General features: G+C 38.8%; 1 protein-coding gene across 16 annotated transcripts in view; it reads right to left on the reverse strand.

Moving 5' to 3' along the window:
- The window catches only part of SLC10A7 (solute carrier family 10 member 7), a 135,037-nt gene that overhangs the window by 109,749 nt on the left and 10,490 nt on the right, over positions 1-14,798 (reverse strand). For all 16 annotated transcript variants that reach the window (XM_015861163.3, XM_015861161.3, XM_015861160.3 and 13 more), the window contains one exon: positions 12,895-12,970. In XM_015861163.3, coding sequence (XP_015716649.1) covers positions 12,895-12,970 — 76 coding nt within the window. The remainder of the gene's footprint in view (positions 1-12,894; positions 12,971-14,798) is intronic.

A 14,798-nucleotide genomic window follows, 5' to 3' on the forward strand; every position in this document is an offset into this window, starting at 1 on the left:
AAATCAAATTCCCCATAGCCTTTCTCCAAAAAAAACTCAGCATCTGGAAGAAATGAGCACTTTGGCACGACAGGAATGCCAACTTATCCATACAACAGCAAGTCAAATATGAAAGAAAATCTCCAGAGACAAAAAGGTCTTCAAGCAAAACCCATGCTAACACTTCTCCGATTTGGAAATGGAATTGAATAACAGACCCAGGCTACTCAGCCTTTCATCACATGGGAGATGCTCTGAGCCCTTTATCATCATTACAGCTCTCCACTGGACTTCATCTAGGAGATCTCTGTCTTTTTTGAACAGGAGAGCCCAGAACAGGACACAATAACCAAAGTGTGGCCTTACCAGAGCAGAGTGGAGGAGGAGGGTCACCTCTCTTGACCTGCTGGTCATGCTCTTTTTATTGCAACTGGAAATGTTTACTGGAAATAAAGACCTTACTTGCAATAAGTAACTGGATGAAGACACAGTAAGCAGAAATACGGAAAATACTGATATCCCCCTAGTGTTTGCAGCAGCTGCACACCTATGCTTAATGAGACTAGCTCAGACCAAATACTACTTGCTGGAATCCACCTACTGCGAATCATACAGACCCAATTTTCATTTGCAACTCTTCCCCTCACTTATCCAGTCTGTTCTTTGATTTCAGCAGATGTCTAGCTGATTTACACTAGGATGAAAGAGAAGAATCAGGCCCAACTTTCCAGGTACCATCAGTAGCAGCACAGGTGTTCTTTGGCTGGTAGCAGCTGGTGCATGCTAATTGGCAGGAAAACAAAATTCATTTCTAGTTGCAAAAAAACATCTAAGAAGGAAGATGGCTCAAAATAAAGTCTCAGCATATTACAATATGCTCCACAGGCATAAATAACCTGACAAAATGAAATTTTCCATTGCCTTGCACCACACAATTCAGGAGCTTGAAGTTTGACAGACAGGAGATCTCCTTAAAATACGCTTGTATGGCAGATCTGCATTAAGTTGCAGAAAAATTATTAGGGAATATTGTAAGACTCACTTGCTCCCTCCCACACAGAAAACAGCAGAAAGAAAAAAAAAAAAAAAAAAAAAAAAAAAAGCCACAATAACTGATAAGGAAACTATGAACACAGCACCCCAGAAACATTGCTAAATTAGCCATATACTTCATAAGATACTATAAGATAAGCTACCGTAACAAGCAATTTGCCCAAGCAAAATACTCCCTGGAAGTGAGAAGCACTGACTGCTACTAGGACCAAGCAGTATGGGCAGCTGGGAAATAGACTACTGCAGATATTAATACATGACATGTTTTAATAAGGAAACAGACAAACAATGTGCTGGAACTGTCTGGTGATTTGAAAGGGGAGGGACATGAAAATCAACAGTCAGTTAAAGACATAATGAAACGCTTATGCGGGGTACGGTGCCTAATATTATGAGAAAATTTTGAGGCAGGGGAGATATGAGAGAGTGTTAAGCAGAATTAGACACAGAAAGACAATGAAAAAGAAATTTTGCACACACACAAAAAAAAAAAAGAATATGTGAGTACATGTTGGAATCCTGTTTACAGCACAAGAGTTCTGCTCTCAAGACTCACAAAGCACCTGGACTATGAAGTAGTCACGACAACAGACCCTTATGGAGAAGGGATGCCTCAGAGTGACTCATTTCAGAAGGGATTTGTAGAGAGAGCCCCTTCCAACACTGCACATTTTCCTGGGTATGCCATACCTACAGAAGTACCTATTGTTCTGACTTCCTCAGATCATGAACCGCAGAGAACCAAGTCAGGTCAATGCCATCAACGTGGGTGGTATGAGTAGCACAAGGGTGCCAATGTTGACGTGTCACAGGAGTTTGTGACTACACTCAGAAATAGATATGTCTCACAACTACACAAGAAGTCACACAGCAAGTGGAAGAGAAAAGGTGTGAGAGAGACCACTGACTAAATTATTAAAATACACACCTTAGAGAGCACAGACTATACTGAAAGTCTCACTTGATACAGATACTTTGGTCCATTCAGATAATGAAAGCATAGCAAGTACTTTTGAGATATCATGTATGACATCAGCATTACAGAAAAATGTGTTACAAGATACGATTTTGTGACCATGCAATTTAAAAACAGAATCACAAAATATTTCTGCAGATAGAAAAATTCAATTCCAATCTAGCTTTAATGCTGTCATTTCTTGAATACCAGGTAACCTATCAATCTGGAGTACGCTTTCCCTTCTACGAGGACTTTTAGGAAATCATATGTATTGAAAACATGAAAAGTTTCCCTAAAAGCATGATAATTTTGAACCAAAGTTTCCCTAAAAGCATGATAATTTTGAACCAAAGTAGTGTGGTTAAGTGGAATGAAACGTGACAGCCACTGATTTTTTTTAAGAAGACTTTCTCTAGTTCCAGTTATAAAAGCTTCTTTCTGTAGGATTAGTTTATGTTCCCAGATGTTGAAAGTAATTAAAATGTCACTTGCCAAAGATTTATCTACTTGTCATTTATGGTTGCAAATCAAGGAACAAACATGCCTTTTAACAAATGCCTCTTAAGGTACAGGAAAGGATGTAAAAAAATGTAATACTGAAATCTTAAATTTTATCTAGAAGTGAAATGGCTCAGCAGCTTCAGACAAGTCTGAATAATGCCACAACAGATGAAACTTTCCTGTAAATCCAGCAGCCTCCAGGACAGCAAACAAATACAAGGGAGCACATTTTTTAATATGGTTGCCTAATACTTTGCTTTTACAAGCAGCACAACGCACAAATTCCAGCACTTCCGCAAGCAAACACACTGAGCCCTGTAAACTCTGTGAACAAGTGATTGTTGTTGTTGGCAGGAATGTTTGCCAAATCATTCCCAAGCTGTTGAAACAGAGTTCAGACTGTGCTGCTGAGGAAATTGCTACTGCTTGCGGCTATCACGGAAAAGTATGCATGCACACATACAAAGTCTAGAAACACTGTAACACTGCTGAATAAACCCACAAATGAGGACCTATTCCTAGTGAGGGGATGGTGGTCTGAGTTAGTTCTGCTCATGCTTTTCTGTCCTGTTTCACTTCAAAATTTCTCTTTTTAGGAGGACTATCTGCACCTTCAGACAGGGATACCGTATCACTGTATGCATGTGTGCTTTGAGTAATGCAATTGAGATTGAACACTGTGTTCACATTTACTACATTCCATCTGTACAGAAAGAAAGAAATACTGTTGCGAACCAAGGAAAGTATTTGCCTTTATGCTGTCATGAAGACAAATGTAGCTGAAAAGCAAGAAAACTTTCCACAAGTCTTTGTAACACAGCAACAGAAAGTGTTCTTTTCTTTCCCCTTAATTTAAATAGGTGGGAATAAATTCACAATGGAAAGCAAAGAAACTAATTCTGATCTTCAGCATCTGGATTAGACATTGTGAACTCCCCAGAGATAACATGGAAAACTCTGTGAATGTTTCATGCACTGGCACTATATCTGAAAAGGAAGTTTTCAAGCTCCATGCCTACCTCATTTGGGTATGCCAAGCTTCAAGGTTTTGGGGATACCTGTCAGGGCTCTGGGCTGGCTCTTAGGCGCCCCAACTGCACTAACAAATCAATCACCTCCATGTGCCGAAGGGCTGCCTGGGCATAGCTGTGGCTTGTTGGAAGCCCAGGGCAAGACCTGCCCTCAAAGTCAAATAGCCTAAGGGGCTACACCCCTTAGCCTGGTGATGCTGGGGGTGAAGCAAAGCAAGGGGCTGTTTTTTTTCAGTATTGCTAATTTTTAACAGTGTATGGCTGTTTTTTGTTGATAAATAAAATGCTGTCTTTCCTTGCTCATCCAGTTCTTGTACATCCCTCAGAATTTCTAAAATGCCACCAACTTCCCCTAAGGGCACCCTATGTGTGCAAGAGTTAAAACCTCTGCAATAGCTGTTCTTCTCCTCTCTGAACAGGAAAGTGCCTGGCTATGGGAGCCTTATATGTGGAAAATGGGTTCCCAGGAGGCAGGAGGCTTTTCTAAAAACTAGCAGCTTGCTCTCTTCAGATTCCTAATAAAGCCAATATGTTCCAGACACTTATGCCTGAAGTGATGCTTCTGAATGAGAGGAAACTTGCTGCTCTACTGCTCTCCACAATTTTTTTGCCAAATAGTCCTTTTAGGAAAAACAAACAAACAAAAAACAACCAAGATTAGAAAAACCCTTGCAAAGTATCCTATCTTCTGGATGAAGTTCCTTTGAAAATTAAAATTACCTTAGCTGTTCTACACATAGAGATAAAGTAATTACCTATTTTTGTTTTTATGTGGATAAGGTTTTACTTGTAGTATATAAGATACTGATTTTCATAAATTCTGACAAATAATCACATTTAATACATCTTAAAAGAGAAGCAAAACCTTCACTGTTAATAAAGGAATGTCAAATTTAGCTTTTTGAAAAAGTAGATTAAGATAACGGCAATTTTAACTAAAAATCTTGTTTAATGCTCTGTCATTGAGATTGATTTATTACAAGTAAGCAATTAACTTCTACATCTGAGAAGGGAGCTGAAGAAGGCAAAATATTGAAAAGCTGAATTAGCAAGCCTGAATGAAGCCTAAGTGCTTTCTTTCCTATAGATTGCAGCTAGCTACATTGTAAATAAATTCATCCTTGATGAAAATAATTTCTCCTCTGATAAATACTCAGAAGCTTTGTCTTTTTTTAACAAGCAAGCGACAGACTTACAGGGAAGCAATGTAAAGCTATCTCCTTACAAGCCCCTGTTCAGTGTCTGCACGTTTCAAGAACTTCTAATGGTATCTCTGACTAGAGATATTCCTGAAGGGTAGCTTGTTATCTCAATAGACATTTTTTAATTAAATTTATCTGCAGTGAGCTGCAAATGGTCTTATATAAGAGGTATTTCTCAGATTACAAATGCTAGTAGTCTTCTATATCATATTATGTTCTTTTTAGAAAGAAACACATAATTCCATTTCTGACAACTAATGTTGCGGCACATTAGTGTTGTGGGTTTTGTTGTTTGTTTTACAGATTCTTTCATTCATTATAGAGACAGCTATCACCAGCTAAGCGCAACTGTATGCAGCAGTATTCCTTCACACAGGAGTCCAGACCCCCCTCAGGCAGCTGGGCACATCTACAAAAGTCAGAGGAAATGTCTTGATTGCTCATGGCAGAAAATAAGCCACCTACAGAAGTAGCAATGCTGACAGGTTTTTCTTCTGCTGTATTGGTGATTTAACACCAACCTTAACAGATACACTGATAGAAACTATTCACCTACTGTTAAACAAAAGTTAATATTAAATTAGTGTTTGTTTTGTAAGCCAAAAGGTGAAGGACAACAGAACCAGAATACACCTTGTGCCAAGGCTTTGGTCCCTGCCACCTGCAGTGTGCTTCTTAAAGGTAACCATTAGAAAATGATGCCTGCACTACACCTGCTGTCACTGTGCAGGAGCTTCAATGGAATTACAGCTGTGTAAGATGCACGCTGCAAACAAATCACTTCTTCTTTCTTATGGCTGTCACCTTTAAACTATTTCTAGTCATCACTGCTCTCTAAAAGTCTTTTGCTTCAAACTCTGTGGAACGGAAAGTAACATTCTTACCTCACTGGTAAAAGATTTGTAATCTTTTTTAAACAACCATAAATATTAAACACCTGGGGGTACAGAAGCTTGCTTTCAGCAAGGCAGTAGACCTCACTCTGCAAATATTTTAAGACAAGCATTGCTGATTTATTCCAATGGTACACATGCTTGCTTTCTGTAGGCAATGCATTTCGTATTTGGCAAGGAGTGCAATAAAGGAAGCTTTTGCACCCTCTGATTTTAAACAGAAACCTGCAGAGCAATATAGATGAACACAGTTTTTATCAAGTGTGAGAGCAAGACCCCTTCCCTGTCCTAGCTTCTTTATGTCATTAAAAGCTTTCAGGTTCACTGAATGTCCCAGAACAGATAGATTTAAAAATAAATAATAACCTCATTTCTACAGCCACACCCTGAAGCAGAGTGACAGCAAGGGCTCTGAAAACACTTACCCAGATCTAGGGTGGCCAGGCAAATACAATCATAAAAACTAAAGGCTAGGATGATTCAAGGTAGTTTCCAAACACAGCCCAGGTGATTGGGCATAATTCAAGCAAGCAGGTTGATGCAACTGTCTGTGTTATGGCAGAGCTGTTAAAAGCACCCTGATTTGGGAAGGTTTCCTAAGCACATACAGGCTACATCTTAAAGTTGTGCAGTGAAGAGATTTAGCATTATTTTAATTATTGTTTATTATTTATTGCATTACCCTCATCTTTGTTCCTTCACAGTGACTAGCAAGGGTGGGGGGGAGGGGGGAAAGAGAGCCATCAGCTGTACACCCAGAAGTACAGAGGTAAAACTACAGTCCTAAGAATTCATGACAACGAGAAAAAAAAAAATCTGTTCTGCTGGCCTCCAGTAGGAGGGTAGGCTTTTCCCACTTGACACTTTATGAGCCATGTGAAAAGAACCTTACTTAAAGACTCTGGCAATCAGAAACAAATTTAAACCGTCCATCACAAATCTAATTAATCCACCATGTTACTGTGGTAAGATGCTCTTCAACTGTGTTGGGAAAACCTGAAGTTTTGCACAAACAGAACCAAAGAATTTTAGAGTGAAGTGCTCAACTGTAGGGATTTCAATAACCCCCCAGTTAACCTGAACTTGCATCCCCTGAACTATGAGCAATGATGAATGACTTGAGAAATCCTTCTGCTTTGAACAGCGGATCTGTTTCAGAACTACTGGTGATAAACAAGAGCAGAGGGAAAAAATAAAAAGAGCTCACAATTGCTTTAGGTTACTGAAGACTTGAAAAGATGAGGAACTCTTGAGATTTCTAGTGGAGCTGCATTACTGAGGCATATTATAATGATGGAAGCTGCACTGTAAGTAATAATCTGGGCTATTCCCATGCATTGGTGGATACTAAATGCCTCACCATTGAGGGAAGAAAAAAAAAAAAAGTGTCAATAGACAGTTCAATAAAAACCACGCGTTTAGACCACAGTAATGATAAAAATTCTTAAGATAAAAAAATGAGACTAATACTAAAATATAGTGGGTGAATTTAATAGCATAGCACCTCCAACGTGCATACAATGGTTAAGCCTACACGGTTATTTCTGTATACTGGTACATATGATATATAGGTACTTTCCCTAAATTTGTCCTCTGACATCTATGTACGTTTCCCAGATACTTCCATTTGTTATCTAACAACAGAATTAGTAACATTTTCATCTAGAAGTACTTAGGCTATGTGGGTAGACAATTTCTTACTCACAAAACAATTTTTAAGAAATAATGTTTTTTCCTCTTTTACGATGTCTATTTTTAAAAATAGAGTGAAATGAGACGATTCTTAAACCAAAAATTATATTAGACAATTTTAAGTTAAGGACAATTTAGAAAGCTTTGCCATACTCTGAAAAGAAGAACCTAGGTCCTCAAAGGCAACACCAGCACACACAGTTCATCTGAAAATCTTGAACATTATGAAACAAAACTGTTTTGTGTGTTACCTTCTAAGGGCAAGCACCGCACACTGATGCACTGGTGTATGACTCACAAACCACCAGAGCTTGTGTTTCTTATTCACTTTCTTTACTTTTAAAAGGTTACTGTACATAAAGACACAGTTCAAAGAACTTCAGATATTTTTAGAGAAATCAATCTTTCTTGTGACTTTACAGCAACACTGCCAGGGTTCACCTTTTGGTTTTGTACATACATATATATATTTATATAAATATAAAATCTAAAACCTACACACGAAAACAGGAATTTTCCAGTGTTCATTTTTTGTATGAATTTACATGCTCTTTTATTTTAACATATTAGGTAAACCTTGCATGTTTTTACTTTTGCTAACAAAAAATAGGCAAGAATAGTGAGGTGCTGCTATTCTCCCCTGGTCTTTTCCAGAAAAGCTGGCTGTGGCTTGTCAAAATTTATTTACAGTTCTGTGTTCTACTACATTTGCTCCAAAAGCCCAATTTAAAAATCACTTTACATTTATAGCTTGCTTTCTTTATTACATCCTTTTATATTTCCAAATTTTGCCTTGAATATGCAACACCTTGTTTTACAGAAGGCATAAAAGATCCATACAAAGGTTGCAAAAAAATAAGCTCCACCTTAAGAGATTTTCTGTAACCTTCATGGCTTTGCATATGAGATAACAAAATAGCCCAAGTATTCTTTGATAAAATGAACAGTCTGCCATGCTTTACCTGCACAATTCCATCACAGCCCTTGCCTACTATTAGTATCCTTTTGAAAAACGTCATTAAGCTGCCATAAAAGTCATCACAAGTTGTTTTTTTCTCCTAAACTGATAATAGACTTATAGATCTTAATTTCTACCTCTTTTCTTCGTTACTTTGATTCTTAAATAGAGCATGACATTAGCTGTCTGAATACTTTGTAGTTGTATCTGGCATCACGGTAGCATTTCTGTCTGAGAATCTACAAGCCCTGAACAGGTTTCTCTTCACAGCACCTTGAAGTGTTGACATGCCTCCTACAGAAATGGATCATTAGAAGCAGACTTTTAAATAAATGACTTTTATAATTTATTTCACTGAAAACCTACATGACTTATTCCAAAATGGATGCAAAACTACTTTTCATGCTGCCAGGTACTGTAACACTGTTAACATGCTGACCCTTCCTGGCTCAACAACAGCTAAGAACACAATTGAAGCCTTCTGTGTTCTTTCATTCTGATTTTTCTAACTAGTAAAGAATGTCCACAAATCAAGAGATTTCGTAACTGCAACTGATGGCAGAAATACTTCAGTATTATTGCAAATTTTAAATTTAGGTTTTCATTTCTCCTTGTCTAGAGATATTCAAGACCCGCCTGGACTCCTACCTGCATGGCCTGGTGTAGGAGGCTTTGGTAGGGGCTTGGACTCAATGATTTCTAGAGGTCCCTTCCAACTCCTATGACTCTGTGATTCCATACAGCAGTCCCTCCTTATTCTTTGCCAGTGTGCAAGCAAACACTTTTTTTCATTGTTCACACATGCACAGAATTAGATTCAGTACCTGAAGTGGGCTTTGCTGATGAATCAAATGCTCTTATCACAGGAGCTAGGAATAGACTGTTAACACATATGTCCACCATATTAGTAATCTTCCTCTCTTCCAATAGCCAAGATTTTCAGAGACTGTATAGAGGGTTTTTACCATATGGCTTAGAACACACATTTGCTGGCACCTCTCAGCTCCCAACTTGTCTGAATTATAGAGGTAGTTCTTTGGACACAGACTTTCATCCCCACCATCCCTTTTTTCAACTCTCACAATTAAATATCTGCCAATGCTGCACATCAGACATTTGCAGAATGGGTTGCGTATATCACCTGTGGTACACAGTTAACTCTCAAGCACCAAAGGCTTGGAAGTTTTTACAACTAACAGGGTGCTTCTACTCACCTTAATGCTACAGCTACTGCAAGTACTCAAACCAGCTTACACCATCTCCCTTTAACAATGGAAAACTACTCCTGACAAAGGTCTTTTGAGAGAGTTGGTTCCTATAGTTTGAGTTTGGCCTCAAACACCAATATCTGCTGCACCAAAACAGCTCCAGCCTGCTCACTTTGCAGGTGTTTTGCAAAGTAATATGAACAGCTTACATGGCAGAGTTTGGAATCCAGGACAGACAGCTGCTGAAGCCAGAAATCCAAAAGAGATGTAGATCACACAGGTAGCAGTCAAACGATGTGTAGGAAGAGATTTATTTTTTCTTTGGACAATTTTTCATTTATACTCCCAAGTAACTCTCCCAGTGTTCAAGAAACCAGAGCACATATAGCTTAAATATTTTTTTGATATATCATGTGTTTGAAGCATCAGAAAAACAAACACTAGTAGCCTGTATAGCTGCTATTAATCACTGAGTTTTAACACAACTCTTTTTAGTTCACCTGTGCTTGTACAAACATTCCTAGAACGCTACAGTCTAATGAGAATTCTTAGTATTAGCTCTGCTAATCCTACTGATTTAGCCAGTAAAACCATAACATTTTATTTTGTGCCCTCCAGTGTGTATCAAATTAAAAAACAGATCCTGTAAGATTAACAACAAAGTCTGACTTCTATCATCTCACAACCAAGTTTTCCTACTGGTATGCAGTTAAGTTCAACTGATATGAAACAACTTAACGATGCACATACTCTTCCTAGGCACTCAATCATCCTTTCCCAGAATGATAAATGCAGCTTGCATAAGGCTTTTCAGTCCTGATCTTCTAATACAGCACAAAGAAGTTGCTTGTATCCATTACAGCTAAGCCCAGAGACATGCTCCCCTACTCAGTTTTACCCAACAGATTAGTGACAGAAGTGAAGATACAAACCACATCTGAGCCCCACACAAGTACCACTACTTCCACCATACCACTGATGCTTCATATTTCCGAGAATTTCCCAGCATCCATACTGACATTCAACAGTCACTATGACTTAAAGACAAACTAAAACCCTCTGTACTGTCATAACATTCAACCAGCATAGTTCCCATCTACTGTATTCCAAGAAATCCCAAGAAGTCTATCGAGCACTTACTCAGTGTGCTGGTACTCTGCAGCAGCAGGACACTTCCCAAACTAACTAGCTCATGTGGTGCTTCTCCATTACATTGCTACTGAGCAAGATCATTTATCTTCACATTACATTATACACCCTTAGACAAACAGATTTCTGTAGGTAAGGGCAACACCTGATGAAGCAAAAGCAGTTTAGAAGACATTGTGCTGTCAGAACGTTTGTTCATAATGATTCCTATTTCCACACTTGACTCCCATGTTTAAATTCTTCTTTATCTATGAGAATTAATTTCAACTAAAATGGGAAAAAATGCATTGTTCTGCTCATGTCAGAAAGATAGCAGCAACAGCTTAGGTGAGAAGTAGCAGGGAGCAAAAAGAGGCTCTCCTTCCCTAGCACGAAGAATGAAGCAGAAAAGCATCCTATTTCCAAAATCTGCTAGCAATGGAAAATCCCTCAAGTTTGGCAATACCACAGATTTAATCTACAACGAGCATGTTTAAAAGTAGTTTTTCTTCTATATCAAATATCCCAAGTTGGATGACACCCACCAGAATCAGAGTCCAATTAATGTCCAACATTTCTAGAGGCTGACTGAGAACTCACAGTTCCTGAGGCCCAGTTCTTGACTCACTCTCTCTTGTCAACGACTATCTGTAAAAACTAACAAAGTATGTATTATTATGTTCCACCAACACCAGTTTGTTACAGAGGAACTAGAGGTTTGAGCTTACTCTATCAGTAACATACACAATTGCTACCTGAGCATCACATGATAGAACATATAGTTTGCTGCTGGTGTAAAATAGACACATATACCCCACATTAAAAGAATACTATCACATAAGTAAACTCTAATAATAAACATCACACCTTATTTTTTCCCCAGATATTTTTTTCTTTGTTCTAAGGATAGAACAGACCCTGCTAACACTGACTGACTGCTCATTCAATTATTTGTTACATCCACACTGATCACTACATGGCATCTTGATTTACGGTGCCTAGATCTAAAATCATAACAAAACAAAAAAAAACACAAAACCATTTATTTCTCTTTTGCTCACTATTATTTCCTTGTTATTACAATCAAGAATGATTTCCTCATGCTAACTATTCCACTTACAGCATCTTCATCAGACTATTCTACTGTCCTTGTTTTCAGGTACAAGTAGACAGTGATGTGCATCAGGCTTGCCCATAATTAGAGATGCTTGACTTGAGATGCTTTGGGTCTCTCTTCAGAGGATAGAGCAATTAAACAGCACTTTGTCAGTACAAAACACAACTTCAATCTATTTCAGTGCTATCATGTGTTTTCAAAGCTGACATTAATCGGTCCCAAGTGCCTGAACTCAAAAAATGAGAAGTACACAACTAATGGCCACATTTTAAAAAAGTGATTCACCCAACCTCATGCAGAAGAGCTCTATGGCTGAATTAAAATCTAGCTATAAGAATCCAGAACAGCACCCTCAAAAACCTTAGCTTTAAAAACAGCCTCCCAAGTGCTCTTCTCTCCCTTCCTCACCCAATACCTTTCATCCAGCTTGTACAGTTACAAGGAAGCAGATCCAAAAAAAAGAAAGTCATTAATTATCACACCCGCATTCATTTCCTAAACACTAACCTCCTGGTGCTCCCAAAAATTGCATTTTGTAGAGAAAGAAACAGCATGAATGGCATCAGCACATATCACTTCAAAGAAGAAATGTAACGTGACCAGGTTTTGCACAGACATCCGCAACATTAGCATTTCCTCTCTGCTGAGAACTTTGCCCTACATCACTGGCCAAGAACTCAGAGTTCCCAGAATTTTAATTTCACACAGTCTCAAACAACATTATAAGAACTAAATTAACTTTTGTGTCACTGTCAACTCACTACATCTGCAGCTTGAAAAACTCTTGCAAAAGGGTCCCTTAATAATAAACAACATTCAGACAATCACAAGGGTAGTTCTTCCCCCACTAAATTAATGGTCTATGAAATAACCAGTACAACTCTGAATTGTCATATGGTTAGGAATTACAAGCAGAAACACGTTAATCCAATTGCTAACAGAAACTCAGAAAACAGAGCTTCTGTCAGCTTGACCAACACCATCAAATCACAAAACGTTGTTTTCCTTGTCTGACACAAACACGATACCCAAACTTCAATTTAAGAGGTTTTACAGTAAGTGTTTTGCCACACAATTTCATCATAAATAAATAAATACTTATTTGAGCTTTTGACTGTTTAAAGAAAAAAAAAAAGAAAAAAGCATTAAAGAAATGAAGACATAAAACACTCACCTCATTTCCACCAACAGCTTTGGTTAAAATTACTGCAGATGACACAGGAGGTGGCATACAGCCTACTGTCTGCAACCTAAAAACAACAAAAAGAAACATTACATTCCTTACAGGAGTAGCAGAAATACTAAGTCACGGTATAAACCAATAATGGAGAACCTGGTGGGAAGGCAGGGCCAACCCAGGGGAGCTCAGGTGCATGCAATGTATTAAGTGACAAGAAGGGGTGGGGATGGGATCCACCCCTTCCCAGACCTCCTGTAAGGGTTGGCAGTGGGGGCAAGGGTATTTTGCTGGAGATCCCTGCATGCCCAAGACTTTCCAAGGATAAGAAGATTCTTGTCTTTGTTTCTGTGTCCATGGCTGCTGCATTTGAACAGCTTTTCATTGCTGCAGCCTAGGACTTTGCTATTCTGCTTTTATCGCTGTGATTTCCAGTGTGTTACAGCATTAAACTTAGCGAGCCAGACGGGTGTGACAGCAGTATACTTATTTAGGATGGATTATCTTAAAAACAATTATGTGTTAGATGGTCACTGGGTTCCCCATGGCCATACGCCATTGAAAATTACTGAAAAATAGGAACCTATAAGGAACGATGATCCCACTGTTAAATGCCCTCCAAAAATAGCCAAATTTTTTAATAAATTGGATCAAACATTTTTTGACAAATGAGGAAAAAGCAACAGCAACATCTGCTGTAGCGTAGCAGCTACTACTAACTTTTAATGTGCACAATTACTCCAAGGAAGGAATGAAAGACACAAATGAGCTTTACAAAGGCTCATATCAGACAACTGGAAAATGAAATTACATCTCTGATGGGGTAAACTGCCTTATCCTCAAATGGCACTTCCTCCCCTAAAATTAAGAACCGTATCATTAGAAGAGAAAAAGGACTTAAATCAACAGGATCCCTGGATCTCAGTTGAATCAAAGAATAAAAAGAAAGTCAACCAGACTAAAATCCAACTAGATAATCTGGAAGCCTCAGATCCTCTATAAATAAGACAAGCAATAACTCAAGAAAATGAAGGAAGTCCAAGATTGACCAGCAGGGTTGTCACCTGAGGAGTGGTCCCCTGCCCACACTACATTACATGTGACAGCGTGCCTGTACACAGCTGCTAAACTCAAGTATCACCACAATAAAATGGGCTTACCTGTAACCTACTCAATCATTGGTTCAGGTCATGAAGGGATGGAGCATAGCAGAAATGCAAGTCATGGCCTAAACCAGTAATGGAGCACCTGGTGGGAAGACAGGGCCAACCCAGGGGAGCTCAGGTGCATACAATGTACCTGAGTGACAAGAAATGTGGGGATGGGATCCACCCCTTCCCAGACCCCTATTAGGGTTGGCAATTAAGGGTATCCCTCTGGAGATGTCTGTGTATCTGAGGCCTTCCAAGGTTCCTTCCTTTGCTTCTGCATCCACTGCAGCTATGCAGATATGCATTTGAGCATATCCTCACCTGTTGCAGCTTAGGACTTAGTTACTCTGCTTTCACTGCTGTGCTTTTCATTGTGTTACAGCATTACAGCAGGTGAAATTCTATGCAACCTTAAAACACTGCCTAGATGATCAGTTTGCATTGCAGTTAGTGCCCTGTACAAGCCACCAGAATTTCCATGCTGTCTCTTAGCAACCCTGACATTCTGTGATTCTGTGAACACCACTAAGAAGAGTCACATAACCATCTACCAAAAAGAACTTTAACTTCTCTGTGACTCCCCCATCTGCAGCACTGTATCTAGCATTAACAAGGATAGCTACACATCTATCTCAAAGATGATTACAACTGTGTGTCCCGATGTAGGTAAGTTGATAGCATCCTGACTTGTAGGCAATGAATGAAAGGATGCAAATGCTGCTTTTCTTTATGAAGACAGTTCACCAATGA

The sequence above is a fragment of the Coturnix japonica genome, chromosome 4 (genome assembly GCF_054131305.1).
Source record: "Coturnix japonica strain WE chromosome 4, WE-NBRP24, whole genome shotgun sequence".
Classification (NCBI taxonomy): domain Eukaryota; kingdom Metazoa; phylum Chordata; class Aves; order Galliformes; family Phasianidae; genus Coturnix; species Coturnix japonica.